Here is a 22412-nt window from a genome sequence, read left to right on the forward strand (position 1 = left end):
ATGTTTTTTATTACTTTGAATTCTGTGGGGATTAATGACTAGCTGTCTAATAATGTCGGTATATTAGATGTTAGCATTATATCAATGTTAAATTCCTGATTTTGCAAATTTTACAGTGGTTATTGAGAGAATATGCTTTTTGAAGGAACTGGGCAGTGCAGAACTTTAGGGATATGATGGCTAATTTTATGTGTCAACGTGGCTTGGCTATGATGTCCAATTGCTTGGTCAGACAACTATCTATATGTTGTTGTGAAGGTATTCTTAAGATATGATTAGCATTTAAATCATCAGATTTTGAGTAAACTAGATTATACTCCATAATGTGGGAGGGCATCATCCTATCTTTTGAAGGCCTTAAAGAGCAACAACTTAGGTTTCCCAAGGAAGAAATTCTTCTTAACACATAGACCGTCTGCCTGATTTCTGTCCTGTTGTGCTGTGGAATTCAGACTCAAGAATGCAACATCAACTCCTACCTGAATTTCAAGCCTGCTAGACTGCCCTACATATATGGTATGTCAGCCCTCACAGTTGCATGAACCAGTTCCTTAATCTACACTCCCTGCCACCATCCCCCCGCCCTCCCCACACCGCTGCTGCCCATACTTCTCTCTCTCAAGATATCCTGTTGGTTTGTTTCTCTGGAGAATCCTAAACAATGCAAGGGGTAAATGGCATCATGTCTACAACGTACTCTCAAAAATGTTCACTCTTGGGGAATCTGAGTGAAAAGGTAATGGGAATTCTTGTAGCGTTTCTGTAACTCTGCAATTATTATGTCAAAGTAAAAAGATAAAAGAAAAACAAAATATTTTAAACCTGATTTGGAACATGGCCTTTCTCTTGTACAAAAGCTTATGAACTTGGCTAAGTTCCCAAGGTAAACTGACAAAGGACTGTTTAATATAATACTGGGCCCTCTGAAAGTGGTTAAGTAGAAAGAAGGCAATACTGTTTTAATAGTGACTCAACCAGAAGGGAAAGTATTAAAACTGATTTTTGTTAATCTTTATTTTGGTGGAGAAATATCACACAGTTTTTATTGCATAGTTTTTAAATACTCAGTTGCCAGTGTGAAAAAGTGGAGGGATAAACAGTTGTGGGAGGGAGTTGAGGAAAGAATGGTAGTTAAAGAAGAAACCGGTGCTTAGGTGTATCCAGAGAGGAAGCGAGGATAGTTTAAGGGAGGTTTCACTTAATTTGGTTTAATTGGAAGAAATTCAAGCATATTTTTGCTCTGAGGGGATGGAGCTAGCGTAGAAGGAGTAGTTGAAATTATACCAGAGAAAAACAAAATCTGGTACACACGAGAAAGGATGGAATCTTAAGCAGTACTTTTTTAATTTTATATACCACAAAAATGTTTTAAATGATTAAACTGGAGGACCAACATAAAATTGTCAACTTCTACATTTTCCAGATGAAGACATAAAAACAAAGCCATCCAAACATTGGGAATCCACCCTTACCATCATTTCATAAATCAAAGACATTTAAACTCTAAATATAGAAAAGGCAAAAGTAAAGATTTAATAAATTTAGTATGATATTCTCTTTTCACTGAGAACTGTTTATATGGATTCCTGCTTTTGGCATTAGTCCTAGCTGAGCGCATATAAGCAGCTGTGTTGGTAGCTGGTGCAGAGCCTGTCAGAATGGTGTGTCTTAACAGCACACCTTGGATGGTTGCACATCCCTATCTCTGTTGTGACCTTGACTCTTCCTTTGACTTGCTTTCCACGGTTGATCCTGATAACCCCTCACGTGGCTCCAGGCTTTGGTTCCTCCTCTTCCCAAGAGCACCTTTACAGGTGAGAACTGTGGCATCCACTTCCACTTGCTTTAATGGCGTGTTTATCCACCAAGGTTGTGATCATTATTATATCCCCAACTTTTGCCCTTGGTGAATGTTCAAACTCAGATCGCTTTCCGGTGAGCATAGCTTTCCTTTTTCTTTTCACTTTGTTCATTCCCTCACCTTTGCTTCTCAAAGAATTTTATTTTTTTTTTGCTGAGGAAGTTTATCAGCACCCTGTTTCTGCTTCTAATCTGATAGTAGGTGCCTCATCGCCTTCAGAGGGAATGGCTTGTTTGGTTACACAACTTACTGGTGATGTTAGTGCCCTTCCTTCGAGCTTTGTTTAGGACCTGCGCTGCTTCACAACCTGAAGGGTGAAGTCCAGAGCAATTCATCTTCTCGTATCTGTAAATGGGAAGCATAAGATGAATTAGGAAGTGCTTTGAGTCAAATCTCTGTCCTTTGCTCGTTTTGTGACCTCACACAAGTCTCTTAAACACTCTAAATCTATAAAATAGGGAAGAGAATATGAATCTTGTAAGGTTAGTCCAAGGATCAATGGGAGAAATGTATAAGGAGCTTTGATATGTGCTGGCACATGGCAGCTACAGTAACAATGGTAGTTGTTACTTTAATCCTGCTTTCCTCCCAGCACTCTCTAGAATTGTGCTGTCAAAGGTGGTAACCACTAGTTACATGTAGCTATTGAAAACCTGAAATGTGGCTAGTCGTAGCTGAGATGTGCTATACATGTAAAATATACACCAGACTTTGAAGGCTACAGATGACAAATAAAACATATTAATACAATACCTCATGAATAATTTTTTATAATGATCACATGTTGAAATGGTAATATTTTGGATACATCAGGGTTAAATAAAATGTACTATTAAAATTAACTTCCCCTACTTTTTACATTGTTTAATAAGGCCACCAGAAAATTTAAAATTACATATTATCTTCATCAGCTCAGACTGCTATAACAAAATACCACAGATGGAGGTGGCTTCCCACAGTTCTGGAGGCTGGGACATCCAAGATAAAAGTGTTGGCAGATTTGGTTCTTAACAGAACCAGGTTCTTCCTGGCCTGTAGATAGCTGCCTTCTTGCTATATCCCTACATGGTAGAGAGAGAGGGCTCTGGTCTCTTCCTCTTCTTAGAAGGACAGCAATACCATAATAGAGGCCCCATCTCATAACCAGAGATTTGGGCAATAAAAACTCAAATGACCAAATTGGTAATTTAAAATAATATCCTTATACCAAAACACTCAGGTATATTATTAAGATGCCAAAAATTGCATAAATTTTTTAAAAAGCAGAAGCCTCAAAGAACTTTTGAGCTTGAGATGGGCAGCTTCAGTCTTAGGGTGAGCAGTAGAGTCGCAGAGTCAAGAACAGAGGGTTGGGGTTTGACAGAGGAGGGTTTTAAGACCCAGGCTCTGCCACTTATTAGCTACATGCCCTTGGGCAAGTCATTTAACTTTTCCAAGCTTCTGTTTACTCAACAATTAAGTGATGACAATAAATCGCCTTCCTCACAGAGTTGCAAGACTCAATAAGCCAGTTAGGGGACTTCCCTGGTGGTTCAGTGGCTAAGATTCTGTGCTCCCAGTGCAGGGGGCCCAGGTTTGATCCCTGGTCAGGGAACTAGGTCCCATATGGTGCAACTCAGCGTTCCCATGCAACAACTACAGACCCCACATGCTGCGGCTAAGCCCCAAAATAGCCAAATAAATAAATAAATAAAGCAGGACAGAAGCTTACATGTGAAAGACAAAATAAAGGGTACTGGTTATTGTTGCTGTGATTATAGCTATGCCTCCAGACTCTTGTCAGCTATTAGGGGTACTTTAGGGAGAAAAACTGGGATGCACCATCTCGGTGTGTCCCATCTCTACTATGCGAACATGCCTGCCGCAGCCACCTTCCTTTCCTGCTTCTGAGGCTGGCTAGCCCTTCTGATTGGTATGTTACACCCTAAAAAATGTTCTGAGTATCTCTAGGGAAGTTACAGCTAAACGTGGCTGGCCTGAGGTTCAGCTGTGTATACAGCTCTGTTCTTCCCTGCTTTGAGACCTCAGGAGGCTACCGCATTTCCAGGTCCTTGGGCAGTATCTTGCTATAGCCCAGGTGCACTGATTACATGGTATGTATATATGTCATGTTTGCATGTCATCTTGACCACTTTGAGGGCTTAGCAATATTTGATGTTTCCTTGTTTTGTGATTGTATATGGCTACTGCTCAATAACTATTGATTAATGGATTGAAAGAAATAAAACTAAAATATATGCAGTGTTGTCACCACCTTCTATACTCTCACATCTGGCTCTTGCTATGCGAGAGACGAGGAGGTAGGAGAAGGGTATATATACCTCCAAATCCCAAAGTCAAGAAGTAGTCCTTTTACTGTGGTGGCAAGCACTATAGTGTTTCTGTCCTGATTCTGCCCCAGCTAGTTAGGTAATGTGGGGATTGGAAAGGTCAAGGTCTTTGGGATCAGGCTGACCTAGGGCAGTGACTCAGTTCCATCATTTACTAGTGAGAGAACTGGAGTTTACTAGTAGGTGATCCCCTTCAACTTCTTTGAACTTTAATTTCCCAACCAACCCATCTCCCAGAGTTGGCAAGGATTGAATGAGGCGAAGATCAAGAAGCTCTTGGCCTGGATGGGACATGTTTAATAAATACTAGTTTCCTTTCCATGTAAAAATAATTTTAGTGCTGTGGAAAGGCAGATATTTGGCTCTGGGCTGGGCAATGTTTTTTTGAATCTAAGGGAAATTCAGATTTTCCTTTTGTATTTTCTTCAATTGTGGAATATGTGGAAATTAAAGTCTGGCTTGCAAGCTAGACAAGGAAAAGAGGAGAAAGCAAAAGGAAGTCAGTAATCATGGTCAGGTGATAAATCAGATTAAAACAGTAAACGTTTCTCTACATATGTATGCATGCATGCATATATGTATATCTCTATTTCTATCATTCCCTCCTTTCTATTCTCCTTTCCTTTATGTCATATCATCTTTTTGGTTTTGTTCCACCAGCTTTATTTTCTATTTTATTTGTAGACTACATTATATATTCACATAGCTCAAAATTCAAAAGGTATAAAAGGGATGCAATGAAAAGTCTCATTTCCACCCGGTTCTTCAGCCACCAGTTTCTTCTCCCTAAAGGCAACCGATGTTACCAAATTCGTGTATCTCTTCCTGAAATATTGTTTACCCTCTTTTTATACAATTGATCTCATACTCTACTACTATCTGAATCTTGCTTTTTCACTTAATCTTGAAGATTATCCCACATCTCACATCTATGCATGTAAAGCTCCCTTGCTCTCCCTTAATTTACTTTCAATGGCATTTTATTTTGTGTATGTACCATTGCTTATTTAACCAGTACCCTACTGAGGAACATTCAGGCTAGTTCTGTTTTTTGCTTTTAAGTAATGTTGTAATAAATAATCTTGTATATGTCATTTTACAGTAAGAAAGTATATCTGCAATTCCTATAATTATAAATGTATGTAATTCAAATTCCTGAAATGGAATTTCTGGGTAAAAAAATAACATGCGTCTGTAAATTAATTGATGCTGTCAAATTGCCCTTTGTAGAAGTTGTATGGATGCAAGTACTATGCTGCAGAGTATCAAAGTCTTCTGATTTTTCTAAAGTGCACATACAAAGAAACCAAAGTACATATACAGGAAGTAACAGAGACAGTTTGCTAATGGGCTTCCCTGGTGGCTCAGTCAGTAAAGAATCTACCTGCAATACTGGGTTAGATCCCTGGGTCAGGAAGATCCCCTGGAGAAGGAAATGACAACTCACTGCAGTATTCTTGCTTGGGAAATCCCTTGCACGGAGAAGCCTGGTGGGCTACAGTCTATGGGGTCCAAAGAATTGACCAGGACTTAGCAGCTAAGCCACCACCACCACTACCAATGACCATGGGCCAAAAAATTTTTGGTGCTGCACACCTTGGCTCTCTTAAACATTTCTGAGGACTCCAAAGAGCTTCTGGTTTATGTGGGATATATATATATATATATATACATATATATGTGTGTGTGTGTGTGTGTATATATATATATGTATATATATATATATTACAATATTTAAAAACAAAGCTAAAAAGTTTGAATTTATTTATTTAAAATAATTCCATTATATGTTAATATAAATAACATTCTTGCTTCCCTGATGACTCAGTGGTAAAGAATCCATCTGCCAATACAGGAGATGTAGGTTAAGACCCTGGGTAGGGAAGATCCCCTGGAGAAAGAAATGACAACCCACTCCAGTATTTGTGCCTGGGAAATTCCATGGACAGCAGAGCCCGGCGGGCTACAGTCCATGGAGTTGCAAAAGAGTTGGACATGACTTAGTGATACAACAACAACAACATTCTTATGAAAAGTAACTATATTTTTAGTGATCAAAATAGCATGTTTCATATTGTTGCAAATTTGGCTCAGTAGATGACAGCTAGCATAGTACCTAGAGGAACCCATTGGAACCTTTTCTTGTGGACTGGACTTCTATGGTATAAGATTTTCTGCCTTACCTTGACACCAAATATGTCTGCTCCTTACCCTCCTGCTATAAATCCTCCTATTTCCAGGAAATGATGGGCAGTGCCAAGGTCCATGGGCTCTTTATAAACTGGTTTTCCAGGCCTGGTGTTCAAATAGGCTAAAGCTTGAATGGGTCTTTATGGATCACAGAGGGTCCCTGATGGGACATCTTGCAGAACTCTAAGTGAAGACGGTAGCTGTATTAGATTTGATATAAGGGACCAAAGGGATCATATAACCGTGTGCTTAGAGTAGTGCTCAGGCCGCCTAGCCTACACTGTAATTACCAAATTCTCATGTCCAGTACTGACCATGGCGCCACACACCTATACTGGAGGCCAGCATGTTATCAAAGAGGTCTGGCTCTCTTCCCACTAAATTACACTTGGTAGACTAATTATGCCTACTGGGTGAAAAGATAAGAGGCTAGAAGAGCCATGCTGAGTTTGACGAATACTGCATGTGAAACACACAGAGAATCAGGCTCACCAACACCCTCCCCAGCCCCAGTCAAAGCCAAGTGCAATATTCACAGAGCTAAAGCCAGAACTGGAAAGGTGGCAACACCTATGGGTAAGATTAAAAGGCTGGTGACCCTTGGCAGCCCTTCCTGGGCATGTCACCCAGGAAATTAGAGCTCTCCAACAGTAGAATTCTGCGCCAGCAGGAGAGGCCAAATAAGGTTTGTGATCAAGAAGACTGTTCATACCATTCCTGGTGAGGCTGCTCAGGGAGGGGAAGGACCCTGGTCTAGGCATCATTTTGAATAGGAAGTGAATACTCAACTCTGCTTTAGTAACCACAGTTCAGTACTTAAGTGTTTTTGTCCTCCTTTGTGGTCTACAAGTCTTCTAGGACACTTATTTGTAACATGAGTTGGAGCAGGTATTATTTTTGTACTTAACAATTGAAGCAAATGAGGAAAACAGGCTCAAGGACACTAAGTGGAAGGGCCTTATATGGAAAGGGATGACACCACCCTCAGATCTTCAGACGGCTAATCCAGTGCTTTATCCACTCTTCCAAGATGGACAAGTATAAGTGGGAGAAGCTGGAGACAGTGGAAGAAACAATGGCTCAAGTAAGCCATTGGATGCTAACAGGCTTTAGAAGGCAAAGAAAGCATGCAAAACACAGAGGAAGGAATCTCTTGGCAAATCTGGGAGTTGGTGGGGAGACTGACACGAGTATGGAATTTGTCTTGGGACATGGGAAATCAAGCTGGAGAAGTAGGAATAGGATCAGATGAATAATTTGAATGTGATGTGGTGTATAAGAAAGCATTGTTATGCCTTCATGCAAACCAGAGTACAGTGAAAGCAGGGCCTTAGGCAGATTAATCTGGCAGTGGAACAAGGATCTGAGTGGAATAAAGAGTCCAGAAGCAGAGACCCAAGATACTGTTGTGGTAACTCAGGTGTGAGGTGATAAGTCTTGGACTAAGGCAGTAGCAGTGCAAAGGATGAAGAAGAATTCATGAGACAGTAAGAAGACAAGACACTCCAAGACTTAGTAACAGATTAGTTGTTGGAACAGAAACTGCTTCAGCAACTGAGGAGCTAGAACAATGAAGGCTTCACTGGAACATAAGATTATTTTTGAGACATTAGATTTGATGTGACAGTATCAGAGAGATAAACAGTTTGAAACTTGAGACTATATCACAACTGGCTAGAGGTCAGTCTCTTTAATAAATACATTTTGATGCACATGGATTAAAAAAAGAAACAAGTTATATTAGCTAAGCATATGCTACAATCATTAAAACCAAAATATAGTTTTTCTTTCATATTAATTTTATTATAATTATAAAATAGAAGCAGTTTATGAAAATAGTTTCCTTTTCAAGATATAGGAACTGAAGTCTTTGCAAAATATACACACCCACAATTGTTACAATACATATCCTTGCATATAACTTGGACATTATAAAAGTGTTTAAGAATCACACCCTGTAAAAGTCAGGAGAAGAAACATTTTCTCCAACTTTGGTCATATATTGTGACATTCAAGCACTTAAACCACTTTGTTGAAATGTACAGGCCCAGAGGGATGTACTTTCAAGGTCCCATAGGTTCTTTTATTGTGCAAAGTAGAGAACCAGGAGAGGCATCCCTGAGAGTTAATTAACCTTAGATATCTCAAGCAGTGGTTTACTTTCCATACTTTACCTTGGAACTAAAGGAGGGATAAATAAGACCATGGAAACCCATCTTGGGCAGGTCCCTTCCCTAGCATCCCTAACCGTGGAGTATGTCTCCTACAAGAGGATCTCTAACCTTTGAGCCCTAAAAAGCTCCAAGTCTATAATTATCTCACATACTTGCAAAATGATGGTTCTGCAACTCTAAACTTGAATACTGCAGAATAGGCTAAAGTTATAATAATAGTGTGACTCTCCTAAATAGACTTAATTTAGGATTTGTCTGGTGGGATGTGCTTGGGAAAATCAGCAAGCCAAAAATTTCCTCTGGGAACTACTGGAAAAGATCGTTTCTCACCATGGCATAAACCTCAGAAGCCAAGTTCTTTCTTACTTTGGCAGATTTGTGATGAAACAATGGGAAAGAGCCTATAAGCATTCAAATCTGTAGGCTTAAGATAACAGATGCTAAGTCTGATACAGTAAGAGCTGAAGCCTCACCAATAAAGGGTTCACTGTGACAGAGAGTATGTACTCTCTATTTCCTGATTAACCTCTCAAGTTCTCCTAAATATTACATTCTCTCTTTAACTGCAGAATACTGGCCTGATGAAATTCTAGACATAAAATGTGTTGTTTGAAATCATGAGGTTAGTGTCATGGTTCAACACTGACACTTAAGATCATACTGATATACTAGAATTTAACAGTGATTTTTTTTTTTCAAGAAATTACAAAAATCAATTAATTGTGGATTCACAGGTCTTTACATTTAATATATAACATGAAGCATTATTATATAAAATTCCATAAGGGAAGAAGACTATAAAAATAAGTTTACTAGGATTACTATATTTTAAAAAGTAATTTAAAAAATATACTCGAAAGTTCCTTAAGTATTTGATTTAGAAGGTAAGAGAGGTATCTTAACAGGGTGAACCATAAGGAACTATGGTTTTTGTAAGTTGAAAAGGTAAAATCTCATCAGTTTCTTATGGTTAAAGCAAATAAAACCCTGAGAAAATTTTATTTGGCATCACACCATAAATTCAAAGAAAGTTTATAGAAAATCACATTTCTATTATAGGGAAAACACTTCAGAATGGAAATGTGCATACTGGTCATGCCAAGATTTCTTTCTTATGATTTTTAAACACCTAAAATCTTAGAAGGTTAAGAAAAATTAGAAGTGTTTCAAAAAAAAACACACACAGGACAATTAGAATTACAGAATGTAGCTACAGTTGCTAATGCCACTAAAACAGAAAACTATTAGGCAGATTTGGTGATGGAAAGATTTTTTTTTAAGTTTATGCATAAACGTTTTAGCGTTAAAGTGAAAAGGCACAAATACGGGTTAAAAGAATGACAACTGTTTATAAAAGCCTTGAAAATAAGGCTAATTCATTTGTTTTATTAATACCATTAAGTAGGCACCTACTCCAAGTTTCAGCTTTGGCCTCCTAAATGGGATTACATTTCAAATGAATTCTCAGCATAACACTAACTATATAGCAGCATTATTATCAGTAAGTTTTTCAGCCTCTACACTGCTGAAAGAGAATCTAAAATATCCTCCCATCTATACCCCATCAGTACCAAAAATACACTTCTAAAAATTACATATATTTATACTTAGAGTCAAAAATTGTGCAGTTTTTCTTCAACGAATGATCTATCCTCTTACCAACGCCTACCAGTGCCACCCCAACAACAACAAAAAGCCAAAACCAAAAAATAATTGACCAAAGAAATCACTGGTACACCCAACGGACTAGCTTATTCTCAACAAATTAAAGACGATACTTTATGAAATGTATTAAAAATAATCAATGAAGTAAATGCAGATTTTCCAGGTGTGTGTGTGTCCACTGTGTGTCTGAACTGGGTGACGGTGTACTTTAAAAAAATACACATTTTGGCAGTGATGCTTTATTTGGTACTCTGGCACCATTTACGAATAGCTGCTCCAGTGCTACTGGCTATTACGCATAGGGAACCACCCACTGTCCACCATGACGGCATGTCATTAAAGAAAATAATCTGAAAGATAAAAGCAAAGACCACGTCCATAGTCTTCATTAATGCTACTGGCCCTGCCTTTTCTATCTGAAGGGCTTTTGCCAGAAACATCTGACCTCCCAAACCAAACATCCCAATTAGTATGAGAAATAGCCTGTCCAACCCACAGTGCGGAAGACGCCATTCTCCTAAAATAGAAAGGACAATGACACACTCGATGAGGCCAACGATTACATAATACCAAATGCTCAACATGTAGTCCACAGATGTCCCTATTTTTCTGAGGATAACCAGAGTCATGGCAGCTAACACAGCGTGCGCGAGGGCCACCAAAGCGCCCTTCACGTGAACTGAATAGTCTTTATCCGTCTCCTCGACTTCGGAACCGAACAAAAATGGTGGCCTCACGATCAGTATCACTCCAGTGATGGTGAAGACAGTAAAGAGGGCGTCCCAGGGGCTGTATTTTTCCTTGAGAAATATGCAAGCAATTATAGAGGTGAACACCGGGCAGCTAAAGGAGATAACCGTGGCATCTGCGAGAGACGTCAGCTGGTAGGCATAGTACAAAAGGATCATGGCGTTAGAACCAAGGACTCCTCTGAGGAGCAGGTAGATTCGTTGACCTTTGGGGCCTATAAACCCAGTTCTGTAAATTCAAAGGAACGAATGCATATTAAATGGACTTGGCATTTGTTTTCAAATTACATTCTTAAACATTATCTTAAGGTCTTAACTTTCAAAAACAAGGAAATGATAAATTAATTATGTCTACAATTATTATACCTTTTACAAAGTGTTTCCTAAGTATAACTAATGACATTAAAGTGTTCACAGTACAAGCAAAAATAAGACATAAATAGTATAATTATAATTCAGCAAATACAGATATTATTTTCCCTATGTATTGATATATGCTTGTAAAAAAAAGACAAAAAGGAAAATATACTGAAATGTTCATTGTGGTTATACCTTAAACAGGTGGACTCATAGGTAATTTTTCTTCTTTATATTTATTTTCCCCAAACTTTCTATAATGAAAAAGTGTTATTTTTATAATAGGTACAATTTCATTATTTAGCTGCCCTATATAAGAAAACTTGGGAATGCAAGTGTGCATTTTCAGTCTTAGGGAGTTTTTCTATTAAAGCTGAAGCAATGCTAACGTTCATTTTAGCCACTGAGTATGAGACAACTTCTCACTGTTCTCCTTAGGAAAAGAGTTAAAATACACTGGAAAAGAAACTGTAGCATCTGGATAACTATAATAACTGCTGCTCAAATGCTTTTTAATTAAATATTTACAAAGCAGAGCACTATGTAAGTTCCTGCCTAGGTGCGGCTCACTGGTCTGTTACAGAGCTGGCCTTTTTAGAACAGCATCTAGGCTTGATATAGGGACCCCTGGGTCTCTGGAGTTAAGCATCTAGGCTTGATATAGGGACCCCTGGGTCTCTGGAGTTAAAAATGAAAGTGTGATCACCTTTGGTCCATTCTTTGAGAAGCTGAGTTTTTTCCATGATAGTGAAACGTAAAATGGGTCAAAACAGATTAGTGCCAACAATGTAAGAAAATTTTTCTAAGTGTCTTCCTGCCAGTACTTTTATTCCAAAGTGGAGAGAATGATTGTGTTTGCATCAATAGTCTGTTGCCACCCTTCAACATTTCTTAAGTCTTACCCACCATTTCCTAAAATACTGTGACTTGTCCACACCTACACAGGAATTTCTGACTATTTTTGCTCTTACTGGATTTTCACCTTTTTCACCAAAAACTTGGGATAAGGAGTGAAACAATTCTAAGTAAATCTGTGCTGCGTTATAGATACAAGGAGACTTTGGTAGCAAGTGACTGAAGCTTTTAATTTGGAGTTTAAGCATCTTTTCCCAAAGAGACAAAGAGCCAAACTGCCACCAGGAACCCAACAGTCCCTCCTCCCAGGTGTCGAAGTACACAGGGGTGTGTAGAGGTTATATAACAGTGTGGGGGAGGCATAATTTTAACTTGGGGAGGGTGTGTGGATGGGGTTCATGTGGAAGGGGAAGAGAGGCTGGCTGGGGAAAAGACAGTAAAGATGGGGAGTACAGTTTTCGTATAGGGTAGAGGACAAAGGGTATCATTCCCTCCAGTTTGCAGATGAGGACACTGAACAAGAAAGGAGTTAAAAAGGCCTTTCTCAAAGAGTCAGCTGATGTGGCAAACTTCACTGCTGTCTTGTTTTAAGAAATTGCCACAGTCACCTTAACCTTCAGCAACCACCACCCTGCACAGTCAGCAGTCATCAACATGGAAGACCCTTCACCAGTGAAAAGATTAGGACTTGCTGAAGGTTCAGATGATGGTCAGCATTTTTTGGCAATAAAGTAATTATTTAAACTTTTTTTACGAAAGGTCTTTCTTAAGATCTCCTTACATTTTTCCCATGGCACCCTAGTGGGAAGATCGAAATATTATTACTGTAACTTTCTGTCTGCCCTGGTTGGAGAACAGCCTGTTATACTTAAAGAAACCTCTAACACCAGGAGACACTACTATTTCCTCTCGTTTACTTTTCTCTTCCAAATACTAGTTATGCCAAAGGAAAGAGGGAGGGTGGTACAAGATGGGGGGAATTGTACAAGGAAAGTGTTGTTCTCAAAATAGGGGCTGGTGAATAACTGAATCTCTTTCCCCTCCTTTGTTGGGCATGTGGTTTGTGCTTATGAGAGCAACTTCTATGGGTGGATCCTGTGACTTTTCATTAATCTGAGCCAAAGGGTATGAGGACTGGTAAATCTATGAGAGGGATAAAGCAGATGCTGGAGAGTAGATGATTTAAGCAGGTCAAAAGATTTACAAACATTTATTAATACCTTCTACTTGGCAGGTAAGAAATACTTACTTTCTGTATATTAAGCAAGGGATAATGATTAGCATTTGGAACACACATCGGAATGCACTAATTTCTACAGCGTGGATGTCTTGCACTTTTTTAACAAATAAGGAGCCCACTGAGAAAAGGAACGCAGACAATAATGTGTAAAACAAGCCAAGTCCAGGACAGGGTGCTTTCTTCTCAGCTTCTGAAAGAGATTAAATTCTGGTTAGTCCTTGCTTCCATGTTTTATCACTCTTACTTAGATACTGAGAAAAATGGAATGACATTGATGACTAACAGGACACAAGTATTACCTCCTAAATAATATCCATTCTCTGGACCTGAACCATTTTCCCCACCAAGAATAGAGAACCACAGGCAAAGAGCAACAATTTAAGCCTACATTTTTAAACTGCAGTTCACGCTATAAAATGGATTTCTTTGGCTCACTGAAGACTCTTCCCTCACTCGCAAGTCAAAAAAAAGTAAAAGCTTGCCAAGATGGTGAAAGAAATCTTTAAGAAATATTTATCAAGATAGCTAGAGAAAAATGCTTCCAAGTGATATTTTATATCATCTCCTTGGTGAACTCAGCTTTAGACAGAACGTTTTCTTTTCTGGAAAACAGGTCCGAACTCTGTGATGTGGCTACTTGTTGATTATCTGGCTTCCTCCACAAGCCTGTGAGCTCCTCTAGGGCTGAGAGCTCAGCTGTGCTGTTCAGGCCTGGCCCATGAAAGACGCTGAATAAATCTTTGCTGAAGGAAATAATGTGAGAAAACCTGGCGGGTTTTTTTTAATAATATAAGATGCATAGTTTTAACACCACAGGCAAAAGCATAATCTGAGGAGGCTCTCTGTTTAGTTATTTTGAACAGCTGGCGCTAGTGGTACAGAATCCGCCTGCCAATGCAGGAGACATACGAGACAAGGGTTCAAGCCCTGGGTCAGGAAGATCTCTTGGAGGAGGGCACGGCAACCCACTCCAGTACTGTTGCTTGGAGAATCCCATGAACAGAGGAGCCTGGTGGGCTACAGCCCATAGGGTCACAAAGAGTCAGTCATGACTGAAGCGACTTAGCACACATGCAGATATTTAAGTTTTCATGGTTTACAACTTATCTTCCATTTAGAACACAACTTTTTGAGGGCAGGAGCTAGGTTATCTATCCCTCTGACCCCAAAGTGCTTAAAAATTAAAAAAAAAAAACAAAATAAGAACTGCCATCTAATTCTTGGCTTGATCTTAACCAGGAAACTTCTGTTCTCTCCAGGGCATCAAGTATTCAATCCATTAATGAAGGTCCGTAGGTGCAGCCACTACTTCTGCCTTACACAGCTGTCTAAGAGAGGAGTAGAGCACACTTTCAACCTTATCCTGGTCATTCAGAGGAGAGCAAAATGCAACAGGGTAAGCAGATAACTCCTTAAAAGATAGGCCACACACTGAAGAATAGTTTTTTTAAAAAAACTAACACACAAAAAACCAAGGAGAGAATAGGATGGAAATACAGTACGGCCCTTGTTAGTTATGAGCATAGCAGAGGTGAAGGATGTGTAGGCACATGCAATTTGTAGTACAGCAAGATTATCATTCCAATCTAGGAATTTACAGTGGGTTACTCAGCCATAAACCAGCATTGCACAACGTTTGTTTGTTTGTCTTAATGCCCTTTTCTGATAAACACAAACATCAGCTAATGCATTTCAACATCCACATGTTAACTAGATACTTTTGCCCACAGTGATAAACAATTTGCAAAGTGGGACCAAACTAAGATGATGCATAATCCTCCTGGGCGTACACTACAGCCTGACCTTTGTAGTAAAATATGCCATTCTGGTCAGAGGTCTCCACCTTTTCCTGTTCAAGGTGTACAGCTGAAGGGAATGACCTGGAGCTAGCAGTTGCCATGTAATAGGTTATCTGTTATAAGTACCAGAATCCTCCATTCTATTCTATATCTATGCGCTCATATACTGCAGGAACCAAACTGTACATACCCACTCAGTCCATGAGAAGGAAGCTTTAGAAGGTTAAGCACCACAAAGTACCTGTCTTGGTTGTGGTCAGCCTTAGAGGTCAGCTTCTGAAATTTCAGCATTCAGGTCCAAATAAAATAGTTTTTCTTAGAAGAAACCTAATCTTTACAAAGAACCTACACCCTCAGACAGAACAGAACAGAATGGAAAGATCAAGGACAGGAAACATCTTGGTCTGTATTTCAAGGATCTTCTCCAACCTAAACTTTTAAATTTTTCTGAAGGAATATTTTAACTTATGATATTTTAACTCTTTTAAAACTTTAAGTTTCAAGGTCTGGCTGAACTTGATTATTTGTTGTGAGGCTGAGGACTGGCAAACTTCAGTCTCTTATAGAACAATAACTTCAGTTCTGTCAAAGGAAATGAACAAGAGTAGCATAATCCAAAGAAGCATTTGCTTATGTATATGCTTCCACAATCATCCTCCATGCAAGCATATCTAATAATCTGGTAACTCTAAATAATTCAACTTAAGTGGCAACAGTGTAATTTCCTGAGTCAGAAGAAAACTGAAAAGTTGCTCAGTTTCTCTATCCTCTGCTTTAAACTGGTGATTCACTACCCAGTTGGGAATTAGAATCAACTTAGGAACTTTTAAAACTTTCATCCCAACCCTACCCTAAACCCACTGAAACAGGATCTCGGGCACTATAAAAAGCTCTGCTGGTTTCAGGGCCACTGCTACCCTAAGGAACTCACTCTTTCCAGGAGAATGAGAGGCACAGACTTAAGATAACTTCTCCTTGCTTCAGTCTAAGACTCACACTGTCCCTCATGAAAATAAACAGATGTCTTGGGATAGCTATATGCTGTCTGTGAAGGTTATCCAAGAATGTAAGAAAAATGGGTAACAGTTTCAGCCTGAACTTGAAAATGAACTTTCTTGAGATAAGCAGTTGGGTTAAGAGGCTAAAATGATACTGTCACAAAGTTCAGTGACCACAGTACAGAGGTTTAAAGTGTTTCTGTGGCACTCCCTTTTTTGGAATATTACCTAGTTACCTTATAATAAGTATTTCTTAGTCTTATTATTAGCAACTTTCTTTGAAATTAAAAGACCCCCTCAAGATTCTCAGGTGCAATTGCTTACATAGGTTTTGCCAGGTGCTGCCTGAAATATTCCTCTTTGATTCACAAACAGGGGAATCACTTAAAAGCTTGCAAGGACTAACTCAGCAGTCCATCAGAACAACATTCAGGCCTAGAATATTAAGGCAAGAATCTGACCTCTTCAAAGCTGCACCTCTGGTCCATTTAGCTGAAGGTAACCCCTACATAAATAATCAGAAGCCTGATCATTTCTCTTAGCATTTAGGATGAAAATGGAGCAAGAACCATCTCCCTGGGGTTTGTCTCTCTATAAAGTTTGTGAACTTTGTGACTCTTGAGAAAGTGCACACAGATAGGAGGGAACAGTGGGGTTGGCTAAACAGTATAGAAATCCCAGATCATACTAGGGGAGGTGACCGAGAGGCTGAGGTGGTGCAGACTGTGTAACTTTGTCTTGAAAGGAGATCTGCCTGTTTCTCTTTTGTTGGAGGAAGCTGCTTCAAGGAGGAGTGTGCCTGGGGCTGGGAGAAAGGGCCCTGGGCTGGGTCTCTGGCAAACTGGGATCCTATGCCTGGTGCTGCCTGGACCTGTAGAGTGTCTTTTCCAAACATGCCAGATCTTCGGAGAAAAAAACAAACCAAACAAAATCTTTCCAAAGCCCTCACTTTCCAGGGCCTCAATTTCATCATTTGTGGAAGGAAGACATTGAGCAAAATAAAGTGTCCCTGGCCTTGGAGGTGGGTCTGTGAACCTCTTACCCATGTATGTAAGATTGTGCTTCTGTCTCATTTTGCCTCAGTTGCTAAAAATTCCTTGTAACTCAAAAAAGGTTAAGAACCAGTGGTCCCACTCAACTTTGCCTTCCCAAGAGTCTTAAGACTGAGAGAAACATTTTTCTAGACTCGATGCTTTTCAACTTCCTCTTCGAGGAACACCGTTTACCATCGAGATCAGTTTTCTTGGTTAGCTTCCTCCCAACCCCAGCCCGCTTCGTGATGGCCTTTCTCGCTGACCCCCAACCTCCGGCAGGGCGCACCGAACGACCATCGGACTCCACGATCCTGCCCGCAACACTTTAATTATGGAAACAGTTTCAGAATCCCAAATGGGTTCCAAAGCAATCAGAAACTTTCTCCGGTCTTTCCGCCGACTAGGACGCAAGGGGCTTCTTCTTTCCAGCCCGCACCCCCCGCCCGCAGGTGGCAGCGCGAGGGTGTTCCGGAGCTTCCAGCAGGGTGGGGAGGAGAGGCGCGGTCCACCATGCGCAGCCCCCAGCCCGCGGCTGCGGGGATTCCCACCCACTGGCGCCCTCCTGGTTCCCCTATGGGCGAGACCCGCGCCAGGGTCCGCGCCCCGCACTCACCCTGCTGGGCACGCGAGCCGCACGGCGAGGAAGGGCACTGCCAGCACCCTCCGGGGCCGGGCGTCTCCACTACCTCGGCAGCCGCCGGCTCCTGCCTGGAGCCTGGGGACGGGATGTCCATTAGCGGCAGCCCGGACTCCTGCCGCTTGGCGGCCCCAGTATCATCCAGGGGCCGCATCGCCGGCCCGCGCTCTCCCCGCGGCCACCGCGGCGTCTGATGCCTGCCGCCGCGGCTCCGCTGTTCTGCTCTTCCGGCCCGCGGCAGTCCGGATGCTGCGCATGCGCGCCTCCCCCCTCCACCGGAGCCGCGGTCGTCCTCCGCTGCCCTCTCACCTTCAGCTTCCCTAGCGCGAGGCCGGCCGCCTGCAGGTTGGGCTGCGGTGCCCGGGACAGAGCCGGAGGCGTCCACCCCTCTGCTGCGGTCCCGTTAGACTGGCCAGCGACGTGGAGTCATCCTTCCCACGGACACTGGACCCCTTTCTGTCATTTCGAAGGGAGGCTGGGACCCCCGCGAGTCCTGTAACCTTCTCTTGGGGCGGCCGGTGGGGAGGTTAGAGTAGACTGCATTTATTTACCCATGTGGCGCGGCATTCAGCATCTGTAACACACCCTGAAGACCTTGCCAAGCACTATGCTTGTCTTTGAAGGATCATGGATTTTTCTTCTTTTGTATCTAGCTTTGCCACTTACCCAAGGAAAGTAGAGTTTTACTGGATTTGGGTTAAAAAAAAAAAAAAATTAGCACGTAACTGTGGGGGAAATGTATCTGTAAGACTGGGGCAGAACCCATTTATTTGTTGTTGCTTTTTGTAACTGTAGGCATTCATTGTTGATCTTCATTGTCTTTGCCTTTCCGTCTGTCCATTTCTCTTCCTTCTTCATTTCCTCCATCCTCCCTCCTTTCTTTCCTTCCTATTGTCATTTGGTTAAGGGAAAAAAATTCCAACAACCTGATGTAACTTCACCTGGTAAAATCAGAGATTTATGTCATTTAGCCCCAGGATTCACTAATAGCCTCTGTATGTTTCCATAATTCTTTTTTCATCTCTTTGCTTGCTTCAGATGGGAAAAAGAGAGTCTTTGGGCAAGGATGGACCTGTCTAAACTGTTCTAGGTCCAAGCGCAAGCAGGTTACTAAACAAGAGAATGAGGTTTGTTTTTACTTAGATATTTGCACAAAGTGGTCCACAGCTGAACAATGTTGGACTTGAAATCAGCAGGAGTCCTGATTCTGTCACTGAGTGTGTGACCTCGGACAGTCACTACTGTGCTACCTAAAGCCAGCCTCGGTTACTTCATTTAATTAACAGAGATAAAATATTTCCCTTCCTACTTTGCAGAGTTGTTGTGCAACTGAAGTGTAGTGATGTGGGCAAAAGCACCATGTCACCCAAAAAGCATTTTACTGGGAAAGCAAGGTGTATTTTTAAATAGGGCAAACATATAATTTACCCTCCAAAGTGGGACTTTTTCTTAGAGTAAGAAGGGGAGCTCATTTAAAAATTATGCAGGGCACTAGGCATAAACTGGTACTGCCCTAGGCAAACTGGGACAAATAACCATCTGAATTCTAAATTAACATATACTTTTGCCTTGTTCTAAAGAATAATTCAAGACTGCTTACAAATATATATATATGCAACTGATTTATTGGTGGTGGTGGAAGGTGTTTTGGTGGGGAAATTATAGGGAAGGGTAATGAGAGTGGTAGCTCATGATTATGAAGGAAGAACCAAGAAGTTTCTCCAAACATGCAGAAATCAAGTGCAGTGTCACAGCTGCATTCTGAGGTTTAAATGTGCAGAACATGTGAAGAGCCCTTGAAATGTTGTGACTTAACGAGAAATATGTATTCGGCCACATTCAGATGACCAAAATGTATTTCTCACATATATATGATCTTCAACCTGAGTTCCTAGCTCATAGTTCTCAAAATCCTTAGAATTTCCTGAGCAGTAAGAAAAATAGAAGCATTTCTTGTTACAGTATTTGTTCTCTTGTCCTCATTTCTTAAAATGGCTTCTGTGCCTTAGAGGTGAAACAGATGCCTTGTTAATCAGAACAGGCTTCTTTCCACCACTACTGGATTTGTGTTAATTTTTTTAAAAAAAGCACCTAAGGATGGGGGCTTGTTACCAAGGGAACCAACCCTGAGATTAAAGGATTGACACTTTTGGTCCTACTCTCACCCTTCACTCTCCACCTCCAGGGAGGTGGGTAGGAACTAGCAGCTGGAGATTGAGTTCAGTCATCAATGGCCAGTGATTTTCATCAATTAAGCCTATAATGAAGGCTTCATAAAAACCCAAGCGGAGGGATTCAGAGAGCTTCTGGGTGGGTGAATACGTGGAGATGCTGGGAGAGTGATGTGGCCAGAGAAGGCATGGAAACTCCACATCCTTTCCCTGTACCTTGCCCTGCACATCTATTCTACCTGGTTGTTCCTAGTTATATCTTTTTATAATAAACTGGTGATCCAGTAAGTAAAAAGTTTCTCTTGGTTTTGTGAACTGCTCTAGCAAATTAATCAAACCTGAGAAGGGTGTAGTGGAAATCTCTGATTTATAGCCAGTTGGTCAGAGGAACAGGTAACAATATGGACTTACAACTAGCATCTGAAGTCCAAGAAAGGGGGACTTTGGAACTAGAGTTTATAGCAAGTTGGTCAGAAGCACAGGTGATCGTGTGGGCTTGTGATTGGCATCTGAAGGTGTGGGGACAGTCTTTTAGGACAGAATATTTTACCTGTGAAATTAACCTGTGCTGTCTTCAGGTTTATAGTGTTGTGTTGTTGTTTTGTTGATTCAGTTGTGTCTGACACTATGACCCCACAGACTGTAGCCTGTCAGGCTCCTCTGTCCATAGGATTCTCCAGGCAAGAATACTGGAGTGGGTCGCCAATTCCTCCTCCAGGGGATCTTCCCAACCCAGGGATTAAACCCCCGTCTCTTGAGTCTCCTGCATTGGCAGGTGAATCCTTTACCACGAAGCCAACTTAGAATTGAGTTAAATTGTAGGACACCAAGCTGGTGTCTAGAGAACTGTGTTCTTTGGGTCCAGGAACCCATTTAGTCTTCCTCTGAAAATGGTGAAGATGGTGGTTAAGAAGTGGAAGGAAGAAAGAACTGGATGAGTTGAGCAAGAAGTACCTTAACTACTTCACTTTGATCACCATCCTCAAAAAGGGAGAAGAGAAAGGGCTTCCCTGGTGGTACAGTGGTTAAGAGTTCACCTGCCAATGCAGTGGATTCGATCCCTGGTCCAGGAAGGTCTCAATGCCATGGGGCAACTAAACCCATGTACCACAACTACTGAACCCGTGCTCTAGAGCCCAGGAGCCACAACTACTGAAGCCCACAAGCCCTAGGGCCTGGGCTCTGCAACAAGAGAAGCCACTGCAATGAGAAGCCAGTGCATTTAAAAAAAAGAAAAGAAAATACGTGCCACACCAGTGTTGACTAAGGTAGCAAAAGTGTACTGGAATGATTTTGATCTTGGAGTTTATTCGTTTAACTTGCTTTCCTTCTGTTGCTGACCTTGATACATGTATGATATCAGTACAGTCATTCTTACTTGTTGAATAAACAAGAGCCATGCAAACTTAAAAAGCTACTGGTAAGAAAAGTATAGACCAGACTAGAAGTAAGAAGACATGGCTCTGTTGCAGTCCCACCCAGCAGAGGCTTGGAGTGGTTAAGTTCTTCTTTGAGCATTGTTATTTCAAGGCTCTGTGACACTAACATTAAGCTGGGGAAAAATGGATTTCCCCTATAATATGAAGGGTGGGGCAGAAATCCTGACTTTAGGGGAAACTAACTCAGCCCATTGTAGTGGTCTTGGTGAGATTTTTTACCTCAAGGCAGAGGAGGCAAGGAGAAAGGATTGATTTTGAGTTAGCTGAAAGATGGAATGGACAGGATTAGCTGAACAGATGTGGAAGAGCATTGCTTCTGTTTGCAGAGTCATGCAGTGTTCCAACTGAAATTCCTCTGCTTCTGAATAAATTCAATCCTCTAGTGAAAACAGGAGCTCTTGACACGATGCCAGCTAGCCACAGTGACCGTGGCACACATATAGTTCTGGTGTCAAGAAAAAGAAGGAAGATGAAAGTAGAAAAGAGGTGAGTTCTAGCTGTCCCGTTATTAATAACAAGTTAGAGTCCACAATCCTCATGATCCCAGTGGTGGCAAACGGAGACCTCCAGGAACTGCAGAAGATCAACTCCTGAATTCCACTGTGTTTTGCATGTCAGGGATATTCTTAAGTGAGACATGTGTAAGTCAAGAGCTCTTTCCTGGTATGTCTAGCTGATGCACACCAGACTGGTATCTTGGTACTGATTTGTATATATTCAGAAGAATTGAAAGCATGGTATCAAACGGATATTTGTACACCAATGTTCATAACAGTGTTATTCATAATAGCCGAAGAGGGAAACAACCCACAGATCATCAGTGGATGAATGGATAAAGAAAACGTGGTATATACATAAAATGGAATATTATTCAGGCTTAAAAAAGGAAGGGAATTCTTTCCATGCTACATGG

At 41.0% G+C, this 22412-nt stretch overlaps 1 protein-coding gene across 5 annotated transcripts; it reads right to left on the reverse strand.

Annotated features, from left to right (window-relative positions):
- Positions 1–1320: 1320 nt before the first annotated feature.
- SLC35G1 (solute carrier family 35 member G1) lies at positions 1321–18110 on the reverse strand. Of its 5 annotated transcripts, none has more exons than XM_081573602.1 (3): positions 17866–18110; positions 13431–13608; positions 1321–2206 (listed from the first exon to the last, which is right to left on the reverse strand). In XM_081573602.1, exons 1-3 carry the CDS (start codon positions 18041–18043, stop codon positions 2077–2079), a joined length of 486 nt encoding a protein of 161 aa, XP_081429728.1. In that variant the 5' UTR covers positions 18044–18110; the 3' UTR covers positions 1321–2076. The 5 variants fall into 5 exon arrangements, with proteins under 5 accessions (XP_081429728.1, XP_081429727.1, XP_081429726.1 ...); XM_081573601.1 differs by having other exon boundaries at positions 13431–13611; XM_081573600.1 differs by lacking the exon at positions 1321–2206 and adding an exon at positions 8162–11198 and having other exon boundaries at positions 13431–13611; positions 17923–18110.
- Positions 18111–22412: the final 4302 nt, after the last annotated feature.

This window comes from Giraffa tippelskirchi, chromosome 2 (genome assembly GCF_054371585.1).
Source record: "Giraffa tippelskirchi isolate mGirTip1 chromosome 2, T2T-mGirTip1v1.2.pri, whole genome shotgun sequence".
Classification (NCBI taxonomy): domain Eukaryota; kingdom Metazoa; phylum Chordata; class Mammalia; order Artiodactyla; family Giraffidae; genus Giraffa; species Giraffa tippelskirchi.